The 21,767-nt window shown below is 36.2% G+C and overlaps 1 protein-coding gene across 2 annotated transcripts in view; it reads right to left on the bottom strand.

Annotated features, from left to right (window-relative positions):
- GPC6 (glypican 6) overlaps positions 1-21,767 on the bottom strand; it is a gene marked incomplete at its 3' end in the record, with an annotated part of 1,078,508 nt that overhangs the window by 532,171 nt on the left and 524,570 nt on the right. For both annotated transcript variants that reach the window (XM_082859519.1, XM_082859520.1), the window contains exon 3: positions 6,613-7,004. In XM_082859519.1, coding sequence (XP_082715645.1) covers positions 6,613-7,004 — 392 coding nt within the window. The remainder of the gene's footprint in view (positions 1-6,612; positions 7,005-21,767) is intronic.

Below are 21,767 nucleotides of genomic sequence, written 5' to 3'. Positions count from 1 at the left end.
AAAGACAGACATCATATGGTATTACTTATATGTAGAATCTAAAAAAATGATAAAAATGAACTTATTTACAAAACAGAAATAGACTCACAGACATAGAAAACAAACTTATGGTTACCAAAGGGGAGAGTGGGGGGGTGATAAATTAAGAGTTTGGCATTAACATATGCACGCTCCTATATATAAAATAGGTAACAAAGACCTACTGTGTAGTACAGGGAACTTTACTTAATATCGTAATAACCTATAATGGAAAAGAATCTGAAAAAGAATATATATGTATGTATGTATAACTAAATCACTTTGCTGTACACTTGAAACTAACACAACATTGCAAATTGACTATACTTCAATACAAAAAAGAAAGGTTACTTTTGAATTATGCAGGCAAAATAGACAAGCACAAAATCATTAGCGAAATAGGCAGTTTTTATTCAAGGGTTCCTTTAGGTTTTCCAGTCTTATCTCTGCCTGTTCACTGCCTTGTACTTCATGCCTCAGGAATACCACACGCTTGTAGCTCCCTGCACACATCTGTGGTTTCACGCTGTGCTTCTGCTGAGTTGTTGCCTCTGTCTGAAGCACCCTCCCCTATGCCAGGTGCCCTCATCATCTGTCCCAATGCCCAGGCATCCTTCAACACATCATTCAGCATCTATATCCCTGAAAGTTTCCCTGCACTCCAAGGTTAAGCTAGGTGCCTCTATCTGTTCCCAAAACATCTATTGCAGAATGCTCACATTAGATACTGACATTATTTGTTTCTGTCTCTCTCCCAATTAGTACTTGCAAGTACTTTAATTTGCTTAGTCTTTGTATCTTAAGAACTTATCAACAGTACTTGACGTATAAAACACACGGAAGTAATGCTTATTGATGAGGCATGAGCTAAACTGCCACAATGGCTCCACTTTTACAAAAATCCACATTTGGATCAAATGACTGTTGAGCTATTATAACCACCCATCTTGGACTGTAGGGGACAGAAAGATTACACCTGTTAGGTATGTTCATAACTGTGGTTCCCAAACTTGTTCCAGCTATGTTACATTGACATACCCCTTACCTTCTCCTTTCATTATGAATGAAACTTCAAACCTAGGTTCAATGGGGAGAAATGTACTCATTTTAATGGAATTCCAAAAGATAGTATAATTTTAAATAAAATAGCCTAACAGGCATAGGTTATTAGAAACAGACACAAGCTACAAAAAGACTAAAAAGAAAGGATACACAAATAGCTTTTAATGCACTGGAAATAAATGGCTTCATTCTCCTCAATTTTCACTCTCTTAACTATTTTCCAAAATTACACACCAAAGCTAGGCATTCTGCAAAAGAACTTAAAATTAGTAACAAAGATTTCATTCATTGTTTTAATCAAAGTAACCAAATTTTTTGCATCAAAATGGGACCTCAGCTCTTAGTTCTCTGGAGTCCTCTGTAGAACACCATATGCTACTCTTCAGGGTAGAGGCTCTTTTCTTCCGCTGAAACCTGGACTTCCTCACACTCTTGTGATTTCCAGGGCTTATCACTGCATCTGGACCATGGTAAAATTCATACGTTTCCAATGAATTATATTAATAAGCTATTTTTGCTGTTTTGGCCTCTTGTACTAATGTTATTTTGTTACTATTTTTTATCATGATATTATTTATTGATGGCAAAGTGCTTTCTAAATATAATGTCCACACCATCATCATAAAACAGCAAGCATATTTTATTTATGCTGACTTAAAAGTTGTAAACGTATTATTGATTATTTCAAAAGGTTTACCTATTCTTCCTAACATTGTATGTTATTGAACTAACCTACACTGGATAATCATCAATTACAGAAGAGAATACACTGACCACAAAAGAAATAAAAAACCTTTCATTCACCTAAGGCCTCTTCATGGCCTTTTTCATTTCTGGATGACTCTAAAAAAATTAACTCCAATCAAAAGATCACCACAAAAAAAAAAGATCACCACAGAAGGAGCAAAACAGATCATTCAGGTGACAGGTACAACAGGTGGTCTTCGTTTATATATTAAATTCTATCTCAGAAGCAAACAGCTAAATAGAATACCATTTCCCTTGTAAACTATATCCATGGCAAATTCTTCAGAATGGTTTTCCATTTTGATCAGAGAATGTTCTGAATGGATGTATTTCATAGGCTTCATTTCATCAAATTTGATGATAAATTTTTTCAGCCTCATAATTTATCAACTACATTTATTGAAAATTGACTCTCTGCTTATTGCTTTCTAGGCACACACTGTTAATTCGAGACTGTTTACTCAGCTGGATAGACCAGTTAAGAGGCTCTCCATGCAAAGATACTATTATGGGTAGCAGACATAGGCAGGTGACTGTTGATACAAATATTCTGGTCTTACGAAAGCCAGACATTCTTTTCAAAGTCACGACCCACAAGGCAGAAATAATTAAGATAAGAAAATAGACAGAAAATAGTTAGACAGACAGATAGATAGATACATAGATAGAGATAAATGACAGTATTTGGCAATAGTTCAGGTTCTATGGATTCCAATTCCATTACCTACCTAATTTGTCTGGAATGAATCCATGACATGATTTTCATAGTTGAAGTGGTTGCTACTGACACAATTTACAGATTTTCCTCATAGAAGTCACTTTTATTAAAGCAAAAAGATATGAAAGTCATGTCTTCTTCGTTTAAATGGAATCAAGATGGACCAGTGAAGACACTTAAGTCACTTGCCTTCATGATGAAAAATGGAGGCTCAGTCTAAGCAGACAACTGTTACTATCTCTACTCAGCCTTCTTTCTGTTCGTCACAGTGCTAGGCAAGCCTCAGAGGGACTGCTGGCACCCAAGTTCCCATTCACGAATGGGTATATATAGGGGGGTAAAGGTGGTGCTTTAAAAAAGGGACCGTGCTAAAGAAAATAGCCTGAATCCTTTCTCTCAAGACCACTATATTATCAAAATGTGCTTTTATGTTCATTTTAGAGCTTTGTCTCCCATGCCTACTTGGTATCATTTAGTACAGGATGGAACATGGAAAGTAAATGGTCAAATCCACAAACAGCAGTGAGTCTGATAAATCACTGAGGCTAGCTCAGGGACTTGATCATATCTACAGAGATGGAAAGAATCATAGATGAACAACGGTGAAGTCTCTCCCATTTTAATCTCTTTCATTAAAAAAATTTTAAACCTGCACACACACACACAGCACAGAGCTTAAGAAACAGTATGTTATTGATAACTGTGGAAACCTCTGAATATCTCTCCTTTATAATACCTCCAAACCTAATCCTTAGAGGTAATTACCATCTGATGTTTGTGTTTAATATTTTAAAGTTTTCTTCAGAGTTTTACCACATATATTGTATTTTAATTCCTAAATGATGTATTGCTTAGTTTTACATTTTTCAACTTTATATAAATGGTATATATTCTTTGGTGATTTTATTTATTTTTTTAATCTCAAAATGAGATTTCTGCAATTGATTCATCCATCCCTGTGGCTAGAATTCACTTATTTTCAATGCTGCATAGGATTTCATGGTGTGAAGAGATCACCATTTATGCAGATGGGCTATTTGTGATATTTCTACTTTTTATGTTATTGTAAAAAGGCTACTATGAATCCTACACATATATTTGTACACATGTGAAGCAGTATGTCCAGGGGTAGAGTTGCAATTTTAAGATATGCATGTATTCAATAGCACAGGTATTTTCAAATCGTTATTTAAAATTAACTTGCTCCATCCAAAGCCTGGAAAAAGACAATGTTCGTATCTGAGATGGCAAGAGTAAGTTTTAAAAATAGTTATGTTGACGTTGACAAATTAGTCCTCCATTTTTCTGGTAAGGAAATTCCCCAAACGTTGTGTCAAAACATTTGTGTCAAACTGCTGTGTTTTGCCAAAGAGCTAAATTTTCCCGTCAAAACAGTTAATTAGAAGCTATTAATGATGATGCCTTCCTAGATTTAAGAAGCCACTGCAAGAGAAGAGAGAAACTGAAGGAAAAAAATATCCCCCAAGTCAAGGTGCAGGAGATAAGGAAGTTTGTGGATCACTATTTGGGAATTTTGCCTTGAATTCCTTAACTCTTCTGCAGTCATTTCACAAACTCTAACTCACTCAGTTAACAGATGACAGGGAAACTTCTGATATATGAAGGGCTAAACGTCCAACACAATTCTTCCTTCTCCTCTTAATATAGTTAGTCTTGTAATATTTTATTCTTATCACAGAGAATGGTTTGGGTGCCGTAAGTCATCGTCATAAGCACCCAAATGGCACTAGCAGATCTGTATCTGATTTATTCAGCTACAGACCATCTGGTAATCATTAGGTGAGAAAGTTCACTGATAAAATACTTAAATCCCTGAGTCGTAAATTATTTGAGGAAAAATTGCTTAGCTTCTTCTTTTAAACCAAGGCTATATATCCACATCCAACTCTCTCTCTCTCTCTCTCTCCATCCATCCATCCACCCATCCATCCATCCACCCACTAGAAGGCAGTGACCAGATGTCAGCATGGGATTTATGATTTGAGTAGGTTAGGGCTAATGAAACTCAGGTCAGAAAAGCTAATATCTGCATAGAACAGTAAACATTCATAGTTACACGACCACAAACTACATAGCAAACCCACAGCAGCTGTTCTGCAAATGAATGTTGGTCATGAAGAAATCAAGGGAAGAAAGATCTCAGGGTTGCTGAGTATATCTCTCCTCACATCTGGTAAAAAACTAAAGGTTGTACTCTACTGATGGTTGGTCCATGATATCAACCTTTACCATGAAGCTGGACACGTTAGATTTTGGTACACAAAGACCTCAGAATAAGACAGTCAGGGAATGACAAAGGGGAGGTACCATTTCCGGGCTGTTGTTAATGCCATCCTCTGAGATACAGGAGAGACAGTCAGTCAGTCAGCAGCAACCTCTCCTCTGGCTTTTTAGATGCTTTGATAGAAAATATTCTCTTACCTCACTGAGACCTCCCCAGACCAAAATATATGCACCTAATCATTATTCACACTCAGGCAGATTCTACATAAACAATCAGGAATATTGCATATATTAATCCGTGCCTTGAATTTCTTACCTCACGTTTCTCATTCTTCAATAAAAGCAAAGACTTCAATTTGAAGTCACTGTGACTAAGCTTTTTTTTAAACAAAATCTATCTCTCAAGAATATATGGAATATATATTTATTTCTTATATCTATCTATATTTCACAGACTTTCCCAGATAATCATATTTCCTCTTATTACTCCACCTGGCCAACTCCTTATTAATCCACTTTTGGGGTTCTATTTCCTTTGGTATCTAGAATATTGTTGATTTTCAATAAAAAAATTGTTTTTAACATCAAAGTTATAGGCCCTTTATATTATTAAATCCCTTGTGTTTATCCTCATCAAAGCGTTCTTCCAAATAATCTTTCCATATGCTCAAGTAAACTTTTTAAGAATTGATAATTAAAAAAATGGATTGCTATGAATTTTACAAACAGAGCCACAGAGAAACATTTTTAAGGGTATATACATCTTGATACCAAGATGTAAATACTGAGGAGATTAAAGTGGGGAAAAAAGAAACATGCCAGGATGGTACTAATAGTTATAAAAAATATATGGCTCTTTGGCACGACCCTGCAGTAAGAAAGTAATATTTATCAATAATCTTTGTACAAACATGACCTTCTTGGGGTGACATAATACCAGACTTCTGTTATCTATTGTTTTAACTTTACCTCTTAAAGTAATCATCTTTCAGTTTACTTGTTGGACTGCCCTCATAAATGGGCAAGCTCATCTCATAAGAGCAGTTGAATGTCAAGGAAGAATTTAAACGAAGGCATATATCCTCTACAAAGGGAACACTCAATGTTTTAAAAACAGCAGTGGAAAAAAAAAAACCCGTGCAGTAAAGGTTTAGAGACATCCTCAAGGAACGGCACAGACGTGTGTTAGTGATTTATCTTTCTCATAAGCCCAACGCAATACACGGCATTGAATTGCAAAGATAATGGATAACAAAAAGAATTCGCCGCCAGATTCTACACTTTGCGTTCATTAGTCGTCCCTAGTCCAGTTCTACAGGTGTCAGCTCTTCTTTTACTAGTAAGGAATTCGGCCGCTTTGACAAGGGTGATGAAGAAGAAGAAATGCCAGGTGCTGGTGTTCGGAGCAACAACTTGCCTCCACTTGCCAGCGCCATAAGACTGTCTCCCTGGGACTTCCTAGAGGATTATAACCTCCGGATGGACTGCTTCATGAGTATTTATCATCCTTAAAACTGATCAGAAATGCCAGGTGGTCATGGTTACAAGACACCTGTTTTCGCGCATTTTTTGATAAAAGCTTCTCTGCTGAATTGCTGATAAATATTGACATTATGTTTCAAACCACACGCAATGGCTTGAAATCCTGGCTTCTCTCACACAAAGAATTAAGCTTTAACATTTAACTGATTTCTCTAAGAGCAAGAACCACTGTATGTGAGAACTTTTACCTTGAATTTCTTTTTTAAACATTGGTTTTAAAAACAAACAAACAAACAAAAAAGGAGAAAGGCCAATTAGAAAGACAGTAGATTTTCAATTACCTTGGAAACTCGATTTGCAACTTCTCTGCCCACGGTCAGCCCCTGGACAAATGTCCGAGCAGCAATGAAGGCGCGAGTGACCTGAATTTTCAGCTTCCGGGGAACATCTCCGAATGGCTTCAGCTGGTCTGTGTATTTGCTCACGCACTCCAAGTAGTCCTCGCTGAAGTGATACTGTGGGTTGATCAGCTGAAACATTCGTTCCAGGAGCCGAGCCCAGAAGTCATTGAGCATCTCCTCCAGATTCACATTGCCCCCAGTGTAGTATCTTTTTAGCTCTGTGAAGAGGTCCTGGAACACTTCCGAATTCTGCATGTACAGCATGCCATAGGTCCGTACAAACATATCATTTAGTGACTTCTCTGCATTTTCCAGAAGCTCTCGGAAAAATTCTGCAGATAAAACAAGTAAGCAGTCATAAATTAGCAAGATCTAGGAAGTCCAAGACATCTACTTACCTTAAAAACAACTGCTTCTAATGGTTATTTTCACAGAAAAAAAATGTATCCTGTGATTAAGGTATCAATGAACTGATAGTATTTTAAGTGAGATTTGACCTACATCTGTGATCTTCTCTGAGTCAAAGAAAACAGAAGATCATGGGATTCTGTCTGAAAGAACATCCATTAACATTAGGAATTTACCATTTAATACTCCTCCAAAAAGGTTCAATTATATTTCCATTTATTGTTAATTTTAGAAAATCCTATGGTTTCATATTAACTGAAATCAGAATATGTGGCTAAGTATTGTCATTAATATAATAATAAATGCGTAAGTGATAAAAACATTTGCTCCAGTCTATTTACAAATCTGTTCTACCACCAAATTCAATTAAATTGCTTTTATTTGGAAAAGTTCATAAATGGGATATTCAAATTAATGTAATATCTGGACTCTTTGTAGTTGCTATATATAGCAATCAATTATCAGTGTTTAGAGATTCATAATGCAATTAAATGCACTTAAAGCCAAGGCTATAGTAAACATAATTTAGGCTGCCATAATGCATAAGAACGTTATGAAGTACCATGCATTATCATCATATGCTATCACTATCATTTTATAGCACTTGAATAAAATATAGGCATTTGGGCTTTCTGGTCAAGAGGTTCTAAATGAAAAAGTGTCTACCAAGAAATGACCTCTTCCATCCTGCAGTAGCACTTGAGTGTTTCTGGGAGGAGTAGTAGGCAAAAAAATAGGATGGCAAAAACAACGTCCCTGGGTACTGGTAGGTCCTCATATTAGTCTCCCTCAAGACGCAGTGCATATGTGTATGATACTTATCCATTTGCACAAATGAGCCTGGGTAGAGCAAGCTCAAGTTTTATCCCATTCAGAGAATGTGACTGGGGGTGGGAAAAAGGCTATGGAAAGATCATTCTTCTGAGTCTGTAAATCCAAGTTACCAACAACAGAGTAATTCTGCTTTACCTCCTACAGTTCCCTTTTATTCCCAGAAGCTACGGCCCCTCTCAGTTAGGAATCAAATAAAAACCTCTTCTTTTTTCTAGGGGCTTGTGGGATTCTTTTCCTGAGATGCAGAAGAGAAAGAGCAATGACTGTCTCTATGAATTCTATGGAAGCTACACCTAATTTTGTCTTTATCAGAAGGTGCCTGAAGAAGCACTTGATTTAGCTACTTCAATTCCAAATAATATAGCATTGAATCACTGTCTTGATAAAATGGTGTCTATAATGGTGATTATTTTGTATTTGTTTTCAAATAAAACCAATACACTAAATCTTAAAAAGGACTCTGTTCAATGTTTATCCTCTTACTACGAAAGAATACTTTTTTTTTTCTTAAATACAGAAATTATGTTGCTACACTGGTAGCAAAAACTGAGGGATTATCTGAAAGTCATGGCTTATCACCCCTGTGTAATCTTGTTCAAGACACCAAATAGTTCTTATTTTAATTTTTTCCAAATGTAAAAATCAGGCTAAATAGTTTTTTTTTTTTTTAACATCTTTATTGGGGTATAATTGCTTTACAATGGTGTGTTAGTTTCTGCTTCTAAATAGTTTTAAACCTCCCTAATCTTCGAGGATTCATTAAGGAAAATCACTTAGGGCAAAAATGTTCAAAACTGTCAAAGGATTAATTAATCAAAATATTTATATATGCTATATGTCTATGTTATTTATGATTTTATGAAATAAGAAACATTTCAGAAGTTTTTCAGAAATTTACTAGTAACTTATCCTAAAATGGAAACTATATTAAATTATTAATATTAATAACAAAGCATAAAAATAGCATAGTAAAACCTTTCAGTCTTGAAACCAAGGATGAAAATAGCTTGGCCTTGTTCATATAGGAGCAGAGTGAAAGGTGTTATAATTGTGAAAGAAACTATGAAAGAATGGAAAAATCACCGAATTGAAAAATACTAATATAATGAGACTGGAAAGTAGATTTTCATCACCAGCTCAGGATAGCCTATTCATTTATCTTCTTTTTGAGGTCAATTATTTTGTTGGACTCTGAAATAAAAGCTTAATTTATTGAATACAGAGTACTGCCTTCAGCAATGAATGTCAGTAATCAGTAGTGTGATCTGGATTTGCAAGAGAAAAAAAAAAAAAAAAAAAAGAAAAATCTTCTGGTTCTCATTGTTCTCCAAAGATTTCAGGTATAAATCCTTCTCCGCAGCGATGAAAATTTTGTTTTTTCTTTTACAGAAGGTAACATTCCTAGACTTTTCCTCTCCTGACACGGGGAAAATTAAATATTAGGCTTATGACCATTTTGTAGGTGAAGAGTTAAAATCAGATTGCCCACTCACTGTGCTTTGTGTCTTTATGACTAAATTAGTATCATAATTGAATATAGAAACTAAGTTATCAGATTTCCATAAATATGGCTCAAGAAACATTTTATTATTAGATTCCAGGATTAAATTTGTGTTTAAGGGTATGTCATTGTCTCAAAAGTTTGCTCTTAGCTTCAGTGGTCCTCAAAAGTCAAGTTATTATTCCATGTTCAAAATCATTATACGGTTTAGTGATCTCACAGTCAAAGTTAATACTTGGTATTGAAGGATGTTAATGCATTAGGCAATTACGAAAAATGTTGGTACCCTAAAGTACATTGATCTTAGATCTTATGAAAGATGGGAATCCAAGGTAGTGAGGCAAAACTAATGTCCTCCAAAACATAAGTATTCTCATTTCATTTTTAGCATGCCCACAGACTTAAACTTCCACCTTTTGAACTGTGACTCTTTGAACAAAGTATTTTATGCTTGGATGAAAACTGTCTCAGCAAACCAAACAAGATGGGGATTTGGAAGACAGTTATCACACCCATTTTGCTGAGCAAGTATTATGCCCAAACAGCACAGAGAATAAAATTGAAGAGCCGTATAACAACAAACAAACAAAAAAACACCTCAATCTAACCCTTTGCTTAATGGGAGAGGTCAAGGCTCACAGTGGATAAAGGCTTCAGTCAACAGAAATTCTCATGTGTAAGAGTTTGGCAGATGAAGATGTCTTAAAAATTTTTTTCCTTCCCCAATCACAAAATATACATCAAAGGTGGTTGCTTAGGGCTCACTTATGCTTTATAGACGCACAAAAGAATTTCTTCCAGCCAGCAGTAGCCTCTGGGAGGATTTTATTCATCTAGAGGGGAGATCTGGATGTGAACATCTGTTTGCTGCGGGGCAGACTGCCCCAAGTGGGAGAACAATCTTGTAGATGAAAACCACCACTGTTCTAAAAGCAAAAAGAAAGTCTATGCATGCCACTGATCCCGTGGAGACGCCTCTTAAGGGGCAAAAATCAACTCCTAGGAGGCAAAAGGTGCCCTAAGGATATCTGAGAAAGGCTTCAAATAAAGCCTCCAAACGAATGCCTCAAAATGTAAGGTGCACACAGGACCAAGGGGAGGTGCAAGCCCGAAGAGAAAGGCAGACTAAGGGCTCTCAAGGAATCTGCAGTCCGCACAAAACAGCAAAAGCTTGGCCCATTTAAGCTGGAAGTATTATCTAGTTAATATTATCGTAGGGGGACTGGGCATGGCAACTGGATCAAGCACTGTTTAGCATTAACCTAGAAATTGTAGCATCTTCCTATTCTATTCTCGTGCTCTCCAAAACACTTCTCATTGAAAGGTCATTTAAAATGAGTGTTTCAGATGGTGGTATAAATCCACATCATCCCAGAACCCAGTGAGAGAAAAGCTTTGGTCACTGGTGTCAGTGGAGCCTGTATCTATGCATGATCACAGACAGCATCTGTCTCATCAGGGGAAGCAGGTAGAGTCAATTTGCTTCCCTAAACCCACATATTTGTGTTGAGTGTGTTACTCTCGTAATCTCTTTCTTTCTGTCATCCCCTCCACAAAAGCATGCTAAATCAGTTCAGCCAGCCCAGAACCCAAGCTCTGGCTGAGGAAAAACCTCAAGTTGCTGGCAGGGAGGGTAAATGATTCAGAAAGCTGGTATCCTACAAGGACTATGTTTCATAGACACAGGAAAGCTACCACCCTGCCCCCAACCCAGGCCCTTTTCAAGGTTAAGTGATAGGAGAGTCCTTCCCTCTGCACACACCTGTCAGCTTTCAAGTATATCTTCTGAGATGACTTCTCCTTTCAAAGTCCCCTTGCTTACATCATAACCTGATGTGACCAGCAGGGAAATGCTGGGATAAGGAGGAAGAAGAACCCCAGCGCCATTTACTCTCTTCTCTGGTAGACTTACACATGGTCCCTAAATGACCCACTTCTCCCCACTCCCCATACGCTGAGACTCTATAAGAAGATTGGTGCTGCACAGGGAGTCCTTGCCACATGCAATGTCACCCTTGGCAGGTCATGGCTTATGTGGAATGGGCAACTGGATGCCAGTCTTCTACATCAGGGGTCTCTGCCTCAGCACTGTTGACATTTTGAGCTGGACAATCTGTTTTTAAATTATTTTATTTTACTTTATTTTATCTTATTTTTTTAAACATCTTTATTGGAGTATAACTGCTTTACAACAGTGTGTTAGTTTCTGCTATATAACAAAGTGAATCAGCTACACATATACATATATCCCCATATCCCCTCCCTCTTGCGTCTCCCTCCCTCCCACCCTCCCTATCCCACCCCTCTAGGTGGTCACAAAGCACCGAGCTGATCTCCCTGTGCTACGCAGCTGCTTCCCACTAGCTATCTATTTTACATTTGGTAGTGTATATATGTCAATGCTACCCTCTCACTTCGTCCCAGCTTACCCTTCCCCCTCCCTGTGTCCTCAAGTCCATTCTCTACGTCTGCATATCTATTCCTTGGACAATCTTTTTTTTTAAATTTTTAAAATTAAAAAAATTTTTTTAAATTTATTATTATTATTTTTGCCCCACCATGCGGCTTGTGGGATCTTAGTTCCCCAACCAGGGATTGAACTCAGGCCCTCACAGTGAAATCACGGAGTCCTAACCACTGGACCACCAGGAATTCCCTAGGCTGGACAGTCGTTGTTGGGTGTCTGTCCTGTGCATTGTAAGATAATAAGTAGCATCCCTGGCTTCCACCTACTACATGGTATTGGCACATCCTTTCTCCAGTAGTGATGACAAAATTGTCTGCAGATATTATCAAATGTCCCCCAGGAGGACAAAATCACACTCACCCTACCCACTGAGCACCACCCTTCTACTGATAAATTCCAGAAGCCTAGAAAGAGGCTACCAAAACATTCCAAGAAAAAGCCAGCACATTTCTAGACCTCATCAGCCTCGCAATTTATTTACAAGATGAACTTGAGGAGCTGTGTGTGCTTTAAGTGAAAGGAGCTGAAACACACATCCTGTTCACAGGTAAGACTGCTGGTGACCAATACTACCATTTCCTGGATGGTGCCTATCACAGGGTAGGGCCTTAAAACGTGGTGACTAGTGAACGAACAAATAGATGGTGAACATGAACACCCAGTGAAATACATCCTGACTCCATGTGGACCAGGCTCCTCTTAGACAGTAATCACTGTGGGAGAGAGATGCTACAACCACACCTTAGAGCAGACATAACTGATGTGCTCTACTGTCATCCTCCAAACTCATGCATTTATAAATATATAAACATTCACATCCTCCCATGCTCCACGGTCATGTGCATCTACAGGTACAGTGCCCTGTGGCCTCTGCTCAAAAGTATGGTGGTTGTCAAGACGGCTCTACCAGACCCTTGCTTCCTCTCTGGACATCTCCGCGTGTTCTGAGCCATGCTTTGCCTGGTTTCACTGCTGCCTCTCCTGCTGCTGGTCCTGCTGGGCCTTAACCCCACGGCCCACGATCTCACCAAGCTGCCTGCATTCACATTCACTCGCGTGCTTCACTTAGGCAGTGGCTCGCATGAGTTAACTCTTAAACCACCCTGTCTCCTACGCTGCACTGAAGCCTCCTTCCATCCAATAGCTGGTCAAATAAACACAGTCTGGAACTCTGTTGTTTTCAGTGAGCAAGACACTGCCACGTTTTATTTCGTCATTATTCAGGTTAAATAATTATGTCAGGGAAAGAGGAGAACTATTTCGAATAGATATCCTATTATATCATCTTTGTAGTTTTTCTTAAACATCAGTTGCGTTTTTGTGTAAGAAACAGACCCTCAGTAGGCATTTTTAAAAATTATGGGGTTGAAATTAAATAAAATGATTTTCAAAATAACAATTTATTCAACAAGGGAGAAATCAGAATCCGTAATTACTGAGACGAAGTTGCTGTAAGCAAAACTTCATTTGTGATTTGCCCCTTCTTTATCTCTTAATTCATACTTTCTCTTGCTCTGTGTGTGTGTGTGTGTGTGTGTGTGTGTGTGTGTGTGTGTGTGTGTGTGTATGTTTTCATAGATTATGTTTATTATGTTATAATACGCATTATGATTTAGTCAGTTCATCTCAGGAACTAATAGAAGCCTATATAATTTCAAAGTGAGTTAACAGTAGTAATCTACAGATTTCCTGTTTGAGGGATTATTATAATCAAACTGCAGATGAGGAAACTGAGGCCCAGAAATGTTAAGCAAGTTGCCCTAGACCACTAAACTGGCGCACAACCCAGAGCGCAAGAGACAAGAGGACAGCAGGGCAGCTTTGTACTTTACACGAAGTCCAATTTTCACACTGTGATTTGAATAATTAATGAGAAGTATAATAAACTCCTGGGACACTGGGTAAAACCATACTTAAATATAAATTGCAAAGTGCATTCTAAAATCAAATCTAAATTATCTTTTAAAAATAATTTTCATGTGTGATTATTTTTCCACTAATACTAATTAGCTAATGTAGATAACTGAAACTGGAGAGCACATGCAAATCCCTAGGGTTGGTATATCTTCCTCAAAGGAGTGGCTTCCACTAGAAGAAAATCAGTGACCGAACCTGTGATTACAGCTACAGTGCACAGAACAGTGACTGGTATGCAAAAGGATGCTAAAAATATTTGACTTTATATATGTCCCATTTTATAACATATATATACACATATATTGTAGATATTGTTTTATAATAACATGTATATATTATCAACAAATACATTTAAACATTTGAATAAATTCAAACAAGCAAAATATAAACCAACAATGAATGGCAAAGAATATGGGAACAAAATGCTCCAAATATTTAATATCCAGCCCTTTACCAAAAACTTTTGCCAATCCCTGGCATAAAGGGTCAAAATCCTAAGTGAGGGCTTCCCTGGTGGCGCAGTGGTTGAGAGTCTGCCTGCCGATGCAGGGGACACGGGTTCGTGCCCCGGTCCGGGAAGATCCCACATGCCGCGGAGCGGCTGGGCCCGTGAGCCATGGTCGCTGAGCCTGCGCGTCCGGAGCCTGTGCTCCGCAACGGGAGAGGCCACAACAGTGAGAGGCCCGTGTACCGCAAAAAAAAAAACCTAAGTGAAATGTTTTAAGATAAATTAATCAAACAGAATGTATTATGCCTTTGAATTCTTATAAGTAGGAAGGCAATTTAATTGTTAGTCTGTTATCTCTTAGTAGTAGAATAAAAGTTCTTTCCTCCATTATTTTATCTTATATGTTAAAATTTGCTCTGACAGCCCTGCAGCCTGTTCATCTCTTTATATTCCCCTGCGAGGTAACTAAAATCCAAAAGTAAATTCTTAAATCACTTAAATGATTTAGAGGATTTAGGTGACTTTAGTGATTTTAAAGTAGACACCCTAAATTTTTCTAAGATTGTGGTTTAATGAGTCCCTGGAGATTTTCATGAGGAGAAAATCTTACAATAAACCTGGAATGTAAAATAGACAGTATAAAAATGAAAAAGGAAAAGAAAAAATAACACTCTCCTCTGATACTAGGTTAAGGTTAAAAAAAAATACAATTTTCTTTTCCAAATTTCTTTTCACGATAATTAATGAAAATAAAAATTTAAACAATCTTTTAACATCGTACAAGGCCCTACAACAAAATAAAATGCTCATAATAAATCTAGGAGAATTATTTTCAAAAAATAATAAATATATCAGTTGTTTAAAATGTTACGATACAGAAGTCAAAAGTTGTTTGCTATATTAATCCAAAGGTTATTTTCACTACATTACTCCCATTGTATGTTGGAAATTCTTATAAACTATATCTAAATAAGTAGAAACGTAAGAGTTCTGGGGAAATACTTCTAACCAATAAGTCAGGAAAAAAAATGCCCCAAAACTTAGGATACAGTAAATGCATTTTTAAACACATTATTCAGCTCAACTGGACACCACCATTCTATATTCTTCCAAGGTATCTAATCAAGTTGACTAGACTTTTCCATGAAGAAATTTTTAATGAAAAGTCATCAGTTTATAGTCATGAGTATTTGTTAAAAATAACGAATATCTTGCAACAAAGTCCTTTAATTCAATACCATTAAGGTAAAGTCAGCTGAAGAGATTCCCTCTTGGCTGCCCATTAAAATCACTTACAAAAAATCTTGATTAAAAAAAATAAAAAATAAAAAAATCTTGATGCCCAGGCTGCATTCTAGACTAAATTATAATCCATCAGAGTGAGATCCAGGTATTGATATATCTTCAAGCTCTGCAAGTGATCCCAAAGTATAGCCAAGACTGAAAATCACTGGAGCCCTTCTCTGTTCTCTAATACTTTCATTTTAGGTCAATGCATGATTGATGATGAAATGGGCAGGGAAAGGAGTAATAATGATGGAGGGAGAAGCCATATTATACATCAGGAAAGACCCTATTTTCTCCTTCCCTTCACTTACTTTCCCTTCTCTCTTTTCCTGCAGTAGAAAATTAGTGTTCTGGTCTTGGGAAGGCAGCCAAGCGTTCGTCAGTGCCAAGACTACATGAAGAGCACTGGCAGTGGTCTGGGGGATAAGAGTGTGCTAGTCTCTTTTCCTTTGTCTTCCATCTCTTTTTCCTTTTCCACCACTTAACACCCCCTCCCCAGTCACCCTCTGCCTTCAGGACAAGGGGCTTATCCCATGGTGAGGGAAGGAGGGGTACAGTATGGGAAGAGGGAGGAAGAAGGTCTGATAATGTCCAAATTAATTCATGACAAAGGGAAATGGAATGATTACAAAAGTCTAATCAGGGCATCAATTAAGCACATAACATGGACAACAGGAGGAAGAAGTTGTGTATTGGGAAATGCTGAGTTGCAAAAGCATAATTAAATATAACAGTTTTTGTGAAAATATTATATCTTAATTTAACACTAACTTATTAAGTGGTATCCTTTCTGGCCCATCAAAACCCTGCAATACCAAAAACATGTGAAAAGTCCTGGAATAAAAAGGACTTTTTTACTTTGCTTAACAGATGTTCAAATGAAAGCAAAAGTCAGTACAAAGTATAAGTTTAAAAAAATAAATCAAATAATAACATATTCACATATTTTGCTATACCCCACCTTCAGTTTTGAGTTGTTTTTAACTATCTACATTTTACAAAAGAAGAATGTTAACTTTTTTGCTATCTACTACTTGTCTTTGTTTTTTTTTTAAAGAAAAAGTGAAACGCAGGTACCTCTAATAAAAGAAGATGGTTCAAATGCAAAGTAAGGTCAAAACTATGTGTGTAAAGATATTCCTCCTTTATTTATTTTAGCAAAAAGGAGAGAAAAATTAAAAATCCCCAAAGAATGACTAATCCACACTGTAAAATATTATGTGACGTTTGTAATTATTTTTAAAGAACATTTAAAAGCTAACCCTTACTAAGCATTATGAGTGAGCTACAGTTCAAAGGGCTTCTCATGTGTTAACTAATTTAATCTTGTCAGCAACCCTATGAGATAGTTATTATTATCGTCTGAATTTTACATTTGGGGAAACAGAAGCACAGAAAAGTTAAGTAACTTACAAGGTACATAGCTAACAGGCGTGTAGCTGGGATTACAAACCCAGGCAGTATGGCTTCAGAATCTACAGACTCTATAGATAATGTGAGAATTGAAGCTTATAAATTTAGAAAACTCTTTTTAAACAAATATAATACAAAATTACAAATACAAAATAAGGCATAGGACCTTGGACAGGGTCTATTCAAGTGAAGTGTCTTGAAACAAACTTTACCAGATTCATGGGAAATCTACCTCCAGTATAAGACATGATGACAGAAATTGGTAAGATATAAAATGATACAAAAGGATGTATCAAGTACAATCCTAATTTTGTAAAAATAAATAAATAAATGATAAACACATACACATTGAGAAAAATTTTAAAAATACATATGCAAGAACAGTTTACAATGGGTAGAATGTTATGGCTTATTTGTATTTTCTCCTCTGTACATTGTTAATTTTCCAGAGTTTGTACAATGACTATAAATTGCCTTTATATTTGGGAAAAAAATAGATATTATTTTAACATGAAAATCCCTCTTAAGCACAAAAATACTGCTCGATGACAGAGGGGAAATACCTAAATGCACAGAGAGGGCCGAAAATAAACAAGAAATTTGCTCAAAATTACAGACTATACCAGCAAAGTAGAAGGAATAGAATTTGAGTCTTTTGACTTTAAATCTAGTGGATTCCTACTGATTAGTAAAAAGGACTTAATTAATAAAAAAAGAAATAAAAAGTACAGCATGCTGGCTATAAAATAATGCTCTCAGTAATGTTAGGTAATTATCTATTAACATTAAAAACATCTACACATTTTTGAATAAATGTTCTGAAAAATACAGATAATTTCTATTTATTTCTAGATGGAGAAAGGATTTCTCTAATTGATGTAATCAGTGTTCAACAAAATTCCATTGTTCATTATTACAGATGTCACCTCAAACTAAAGAAAAAAACCCATCAGTTTCAGATTTCAATTATTATGAACTTAAAGTCATTGTCTTCTCTGCAGAGCTTTTGGTGGGCATTGGATGAACATTAGCACAGGATGATAAATTGTGTAACTCTAGGAATGTTTCTATAAACATTTGACAACAACAAAAATGTAACGAAAGTCAGGGCAACTTCCAACCACCTTTGTCACTCACCACATGCTTGAGCTTGTTGGACAAGACTAAGAGATGGCACAGCCTCCCCAGGTCATATCTTAGGAATCATTTGATTCCTTAAATCTATCAAAGGGAAATGAACATCAGCCCCACTTGGCAACATAGATGTTCAATTCAAATGTAACTATATTGTTTTGATGAATGCATAAACGATGGATATCCTGGTATAGGTATATAATAAGACTTACAGTATTCTTGTGTAAGATATAAATACAGATGAATTAATTTAACTTCGATCTAAATTTGCTTGAAATTGGTTACATTCACTTTGCCAGTCATTTACCAGATTCTTCTCAAAGAAAAAAATACTGAATTCATTAATCTCATGTTGTATGACGGCTATTTTACTTTTATAACACCAATCATTTGGAATGCAATGAACAAAAACAATTATTATTGAACATTTCATAAAGTATCAATTATTGAGTGTCATATCTTTTATGAAATTCTACAATGTTGAATGTACGCATCCTATTTCTCATAATGTCAAAATCAAAGTAACCCCTAGATAAAGGACATGCTTATTTTGATCCATTGGTATGTTTTAAATTTACAAATAACTTTTAGATGACCTCTATCCCAACTTCTGAATTATATAGATCGTAAAAGTCCACAAAATAATATATTCAGTTAGCTTTAAAAAAGTTTTATTTGTACCACAGGCTGATTATTTTAGACTTTATTGGATATTTTATAATATTTGTTCATTATTAGCCATCTGTTATATAGTGATATCACTCTTATTCTTATTCTGATGTTTGTCATAAAAACTTCCCCAAAGCAATTAGCCATAGTTTTAAAGAAAGTATCTATATATTAGAAATTGGTAATCTCTACTAAGGGTAGTCTTAAAACAGCTCTGATTTAAGGGGACTTCTTTAAAGGGCTCTGCAAAGCTTCTTCAATATAGCAGTTCTTCATTTTTTGTTTTGCTTTGTTTTAAATACCCTGACCTAGGAAAACATGGCTTGTTGTGAATGACTCCCTCCATGGCCATTCTCCTCTCTCTTTTTGAACTGCTGACGGTAATGAATCTCCTTCTTCCAGCTCCAACTGCTGGATTCAGTTATCATCAAGAGCAGACATCAACCAGCACTCTTATCTTTCTCTGATGGATAGACTACTAACCTTTCACAAGATTAGAGACACAGGGTGCGCTGGAGATAATAAAATTCAAATAGGTTTATTTCAAAGGGCAATCCAATCTCACTGTTGTTCATGGGTCACTTGGCAGATCATTTGCCAATGCAGTTTTTGTGTCTTTCCAAGCCAGGTTCTGGTTCATTGTGCCAAAGATGTCAAATTAAGCAGGCTGCAGAAGCCATTTCCAAAGTAAAACGGGGAAAACTTGAGAATAACGTTATTTTAGTACATGTGACAAAAACTCTATTGGCCATAATTTTAATTTTGCTCAGATTACACCTACTGTACTAAAAAAGTGAATCAAGGCTAACCATGTTGACAACACCAATGGCTTAGTATAACTGCCAGTACTGTGATCCTTAAGTATAAATTCCAAATGATAATTTAGAGATCTCCATTTCAAATAAATGCCTAACGGAAATCAAAACCAAGAGTTAAAACATATGGTGCTTTTTGAATATTACGAGGGTATCTGTTTAAAATTTTTCTAGAAATAAAAGTCAAAGAATATTAAATGAAATAAATCAAGAATAAGTACTACATACACATGAAGAAAAAGATCAGGACCAAAATCTATTCCTCTAAGAGCAATGATTAATCCTTACAAAAGGCTTCATGTATTTTTCCTGTCCATAATGTCTCATTATTTAAAATTACCTCTTCCATATACAAGCCTGCAGTTAACTCCTAATAAGAAAATGAGAAAGGAAAACCATAAGGAGTTCCATGTTAAGAATACTTCTAAAATGTGTTACTTATCTGTAGGATAACATTAGCAAACTATCATGGAAGGTAAAATATTCAAATTTAAAGAATGCTAATAATTGTATACTACTATACGTGATACTGATGATACATATGTGTATCATCACTTTTATAATTAATTTTAAGCCTTAATTACATATTTTGCAATGTAGTATAAAAGTTTTGTTCATTCTATAAAAAAGAGTTTTACAAAGTGAGAAAGTTAAATTTATATATACGTATTTATATGTAAATTGTAAAAAATTCTTAAAATTTTAAATGTTATTTCATTAAAAGAGAACTTTGCAATTACTTATATTTTCAATATCATAGCAGAACAATTTTCCCAGAGATATTTTTAAATCAATCATAATTGATTACCCTTACTGTGTTTTACTAATTAAATAAGGCTTTGAAATGAAACAATTATAATCAATTGTATATTTAAAATAAAACATTTAGCTGGGCTGCTTTGCTCTTTCTTTTCAATAATGTAGCTGAAGAACATCTGACAAATTCTTATTAAAAATAAATCTGAGGGCTTCCCTGGTGGCACAGTGGTTGAGAGTCCGCCTGCCGATGCAGGGGACACGGGTTCGTGCCGCGGTCCGGGAAGATCACACATGCCGCGGAGCGGCTGGGTCTCTGAGCCATGGCCGCTGAGCCTGCACGTCCGGAGCCTGTGCTCCACAACCGGAGAGGCCCGCGTACCGCAAAAAAAATAAATAAATAAAAAATAAAAATAAATAAACAAAAATAAATCTGAGGGCTTCCCTGGTGGCGCAGTGGTTAAGAATCCGCCTGTAATGCAGAGGGCATGGGTTCAAGCCCTGGTCTGGCAAGATCCTACACGCCACGGAGCAACTAAGCCTGTGCGCCACAACTACTGAGCCTGTGTTCTAGAGCCCGCGAGCCACAACTATTGAAGCCCGCGTGCCTAGAGCCCGTGCTCCGCAACAAGAGAAGCCACCGCAATGAGAAGCCCGTGCACTGCAAGAAGAGTAGCCCCTGCTCGCCGCAACTAGAGAAATCCCGCATGCAGCAACAAAGACCCAACACAGCCTAAAATAAATAAATTTATGAAAAAAAATTCTGAGACTACATTCTCCAAAGAGGTTATGCAAAATTAGAGAATGTCATTTAGATTATTTTACAGATGTTTTAAAATTTCTTGGAATAATCATTGTGTATTCTTATTTATTTATTTGGTAATATGAAATTGATGAGGTTAAAATTGTTATCTTGTACTGAGACACAGGAACCACCAAGCTATATTCTACCTTCTCTGTGCAGAAAAAATACAATCTAACAGTTTGCAGAATGTTACCTAAAGCAGTCCTAACAGAAGGGATATGAATGTCTAAAGCACTGCCTCTGAGTTAGATTGGACATACATCATGACATAATTAGAAAGATGCATCAGTGACAAATACTGGGATTCTCTTGGTTTTACCAAAATTTGAGATGTAGGCATATGCCAGTTACTCTTAGTGCCTCATCTATAAAATGGAAATAATAATAGCATCTTCCTCATAGGATGTTGTAAAGATTAAATGATATACAGAAAGTAATTATGAGAGTGTCTGGGTCATAATAAGGAATATATAATTGTCAGCTATTATTAGTACTGTCTCAAGAATGAAAACACTTGTTAATAATAACCATGACCATTATTATCCACTGAAAATCTATATTTGGTGTATAAGACAACATTATTTTTCTCATCATACTAGCCCAACGAGGTATTATGAAGTATTTTTTATTGGTTCATAATA

This window comes from Leucopleurus acutus (genome assembly GCF_964270905.1).
Source record: "Leucopleurus acutus genome assembly, chromosome: 18".
In the NCBI taxonomy this organism is placed as follows: Eukaryota; Metazoa; Chordata; class Mammalia; order Artiodactyla; family Delphinidae; genus Leucopleurus; species Leucopleurus acutus.
This window is presented reverse-complemented; position numbering and strand designations above follow the sequence as displayed.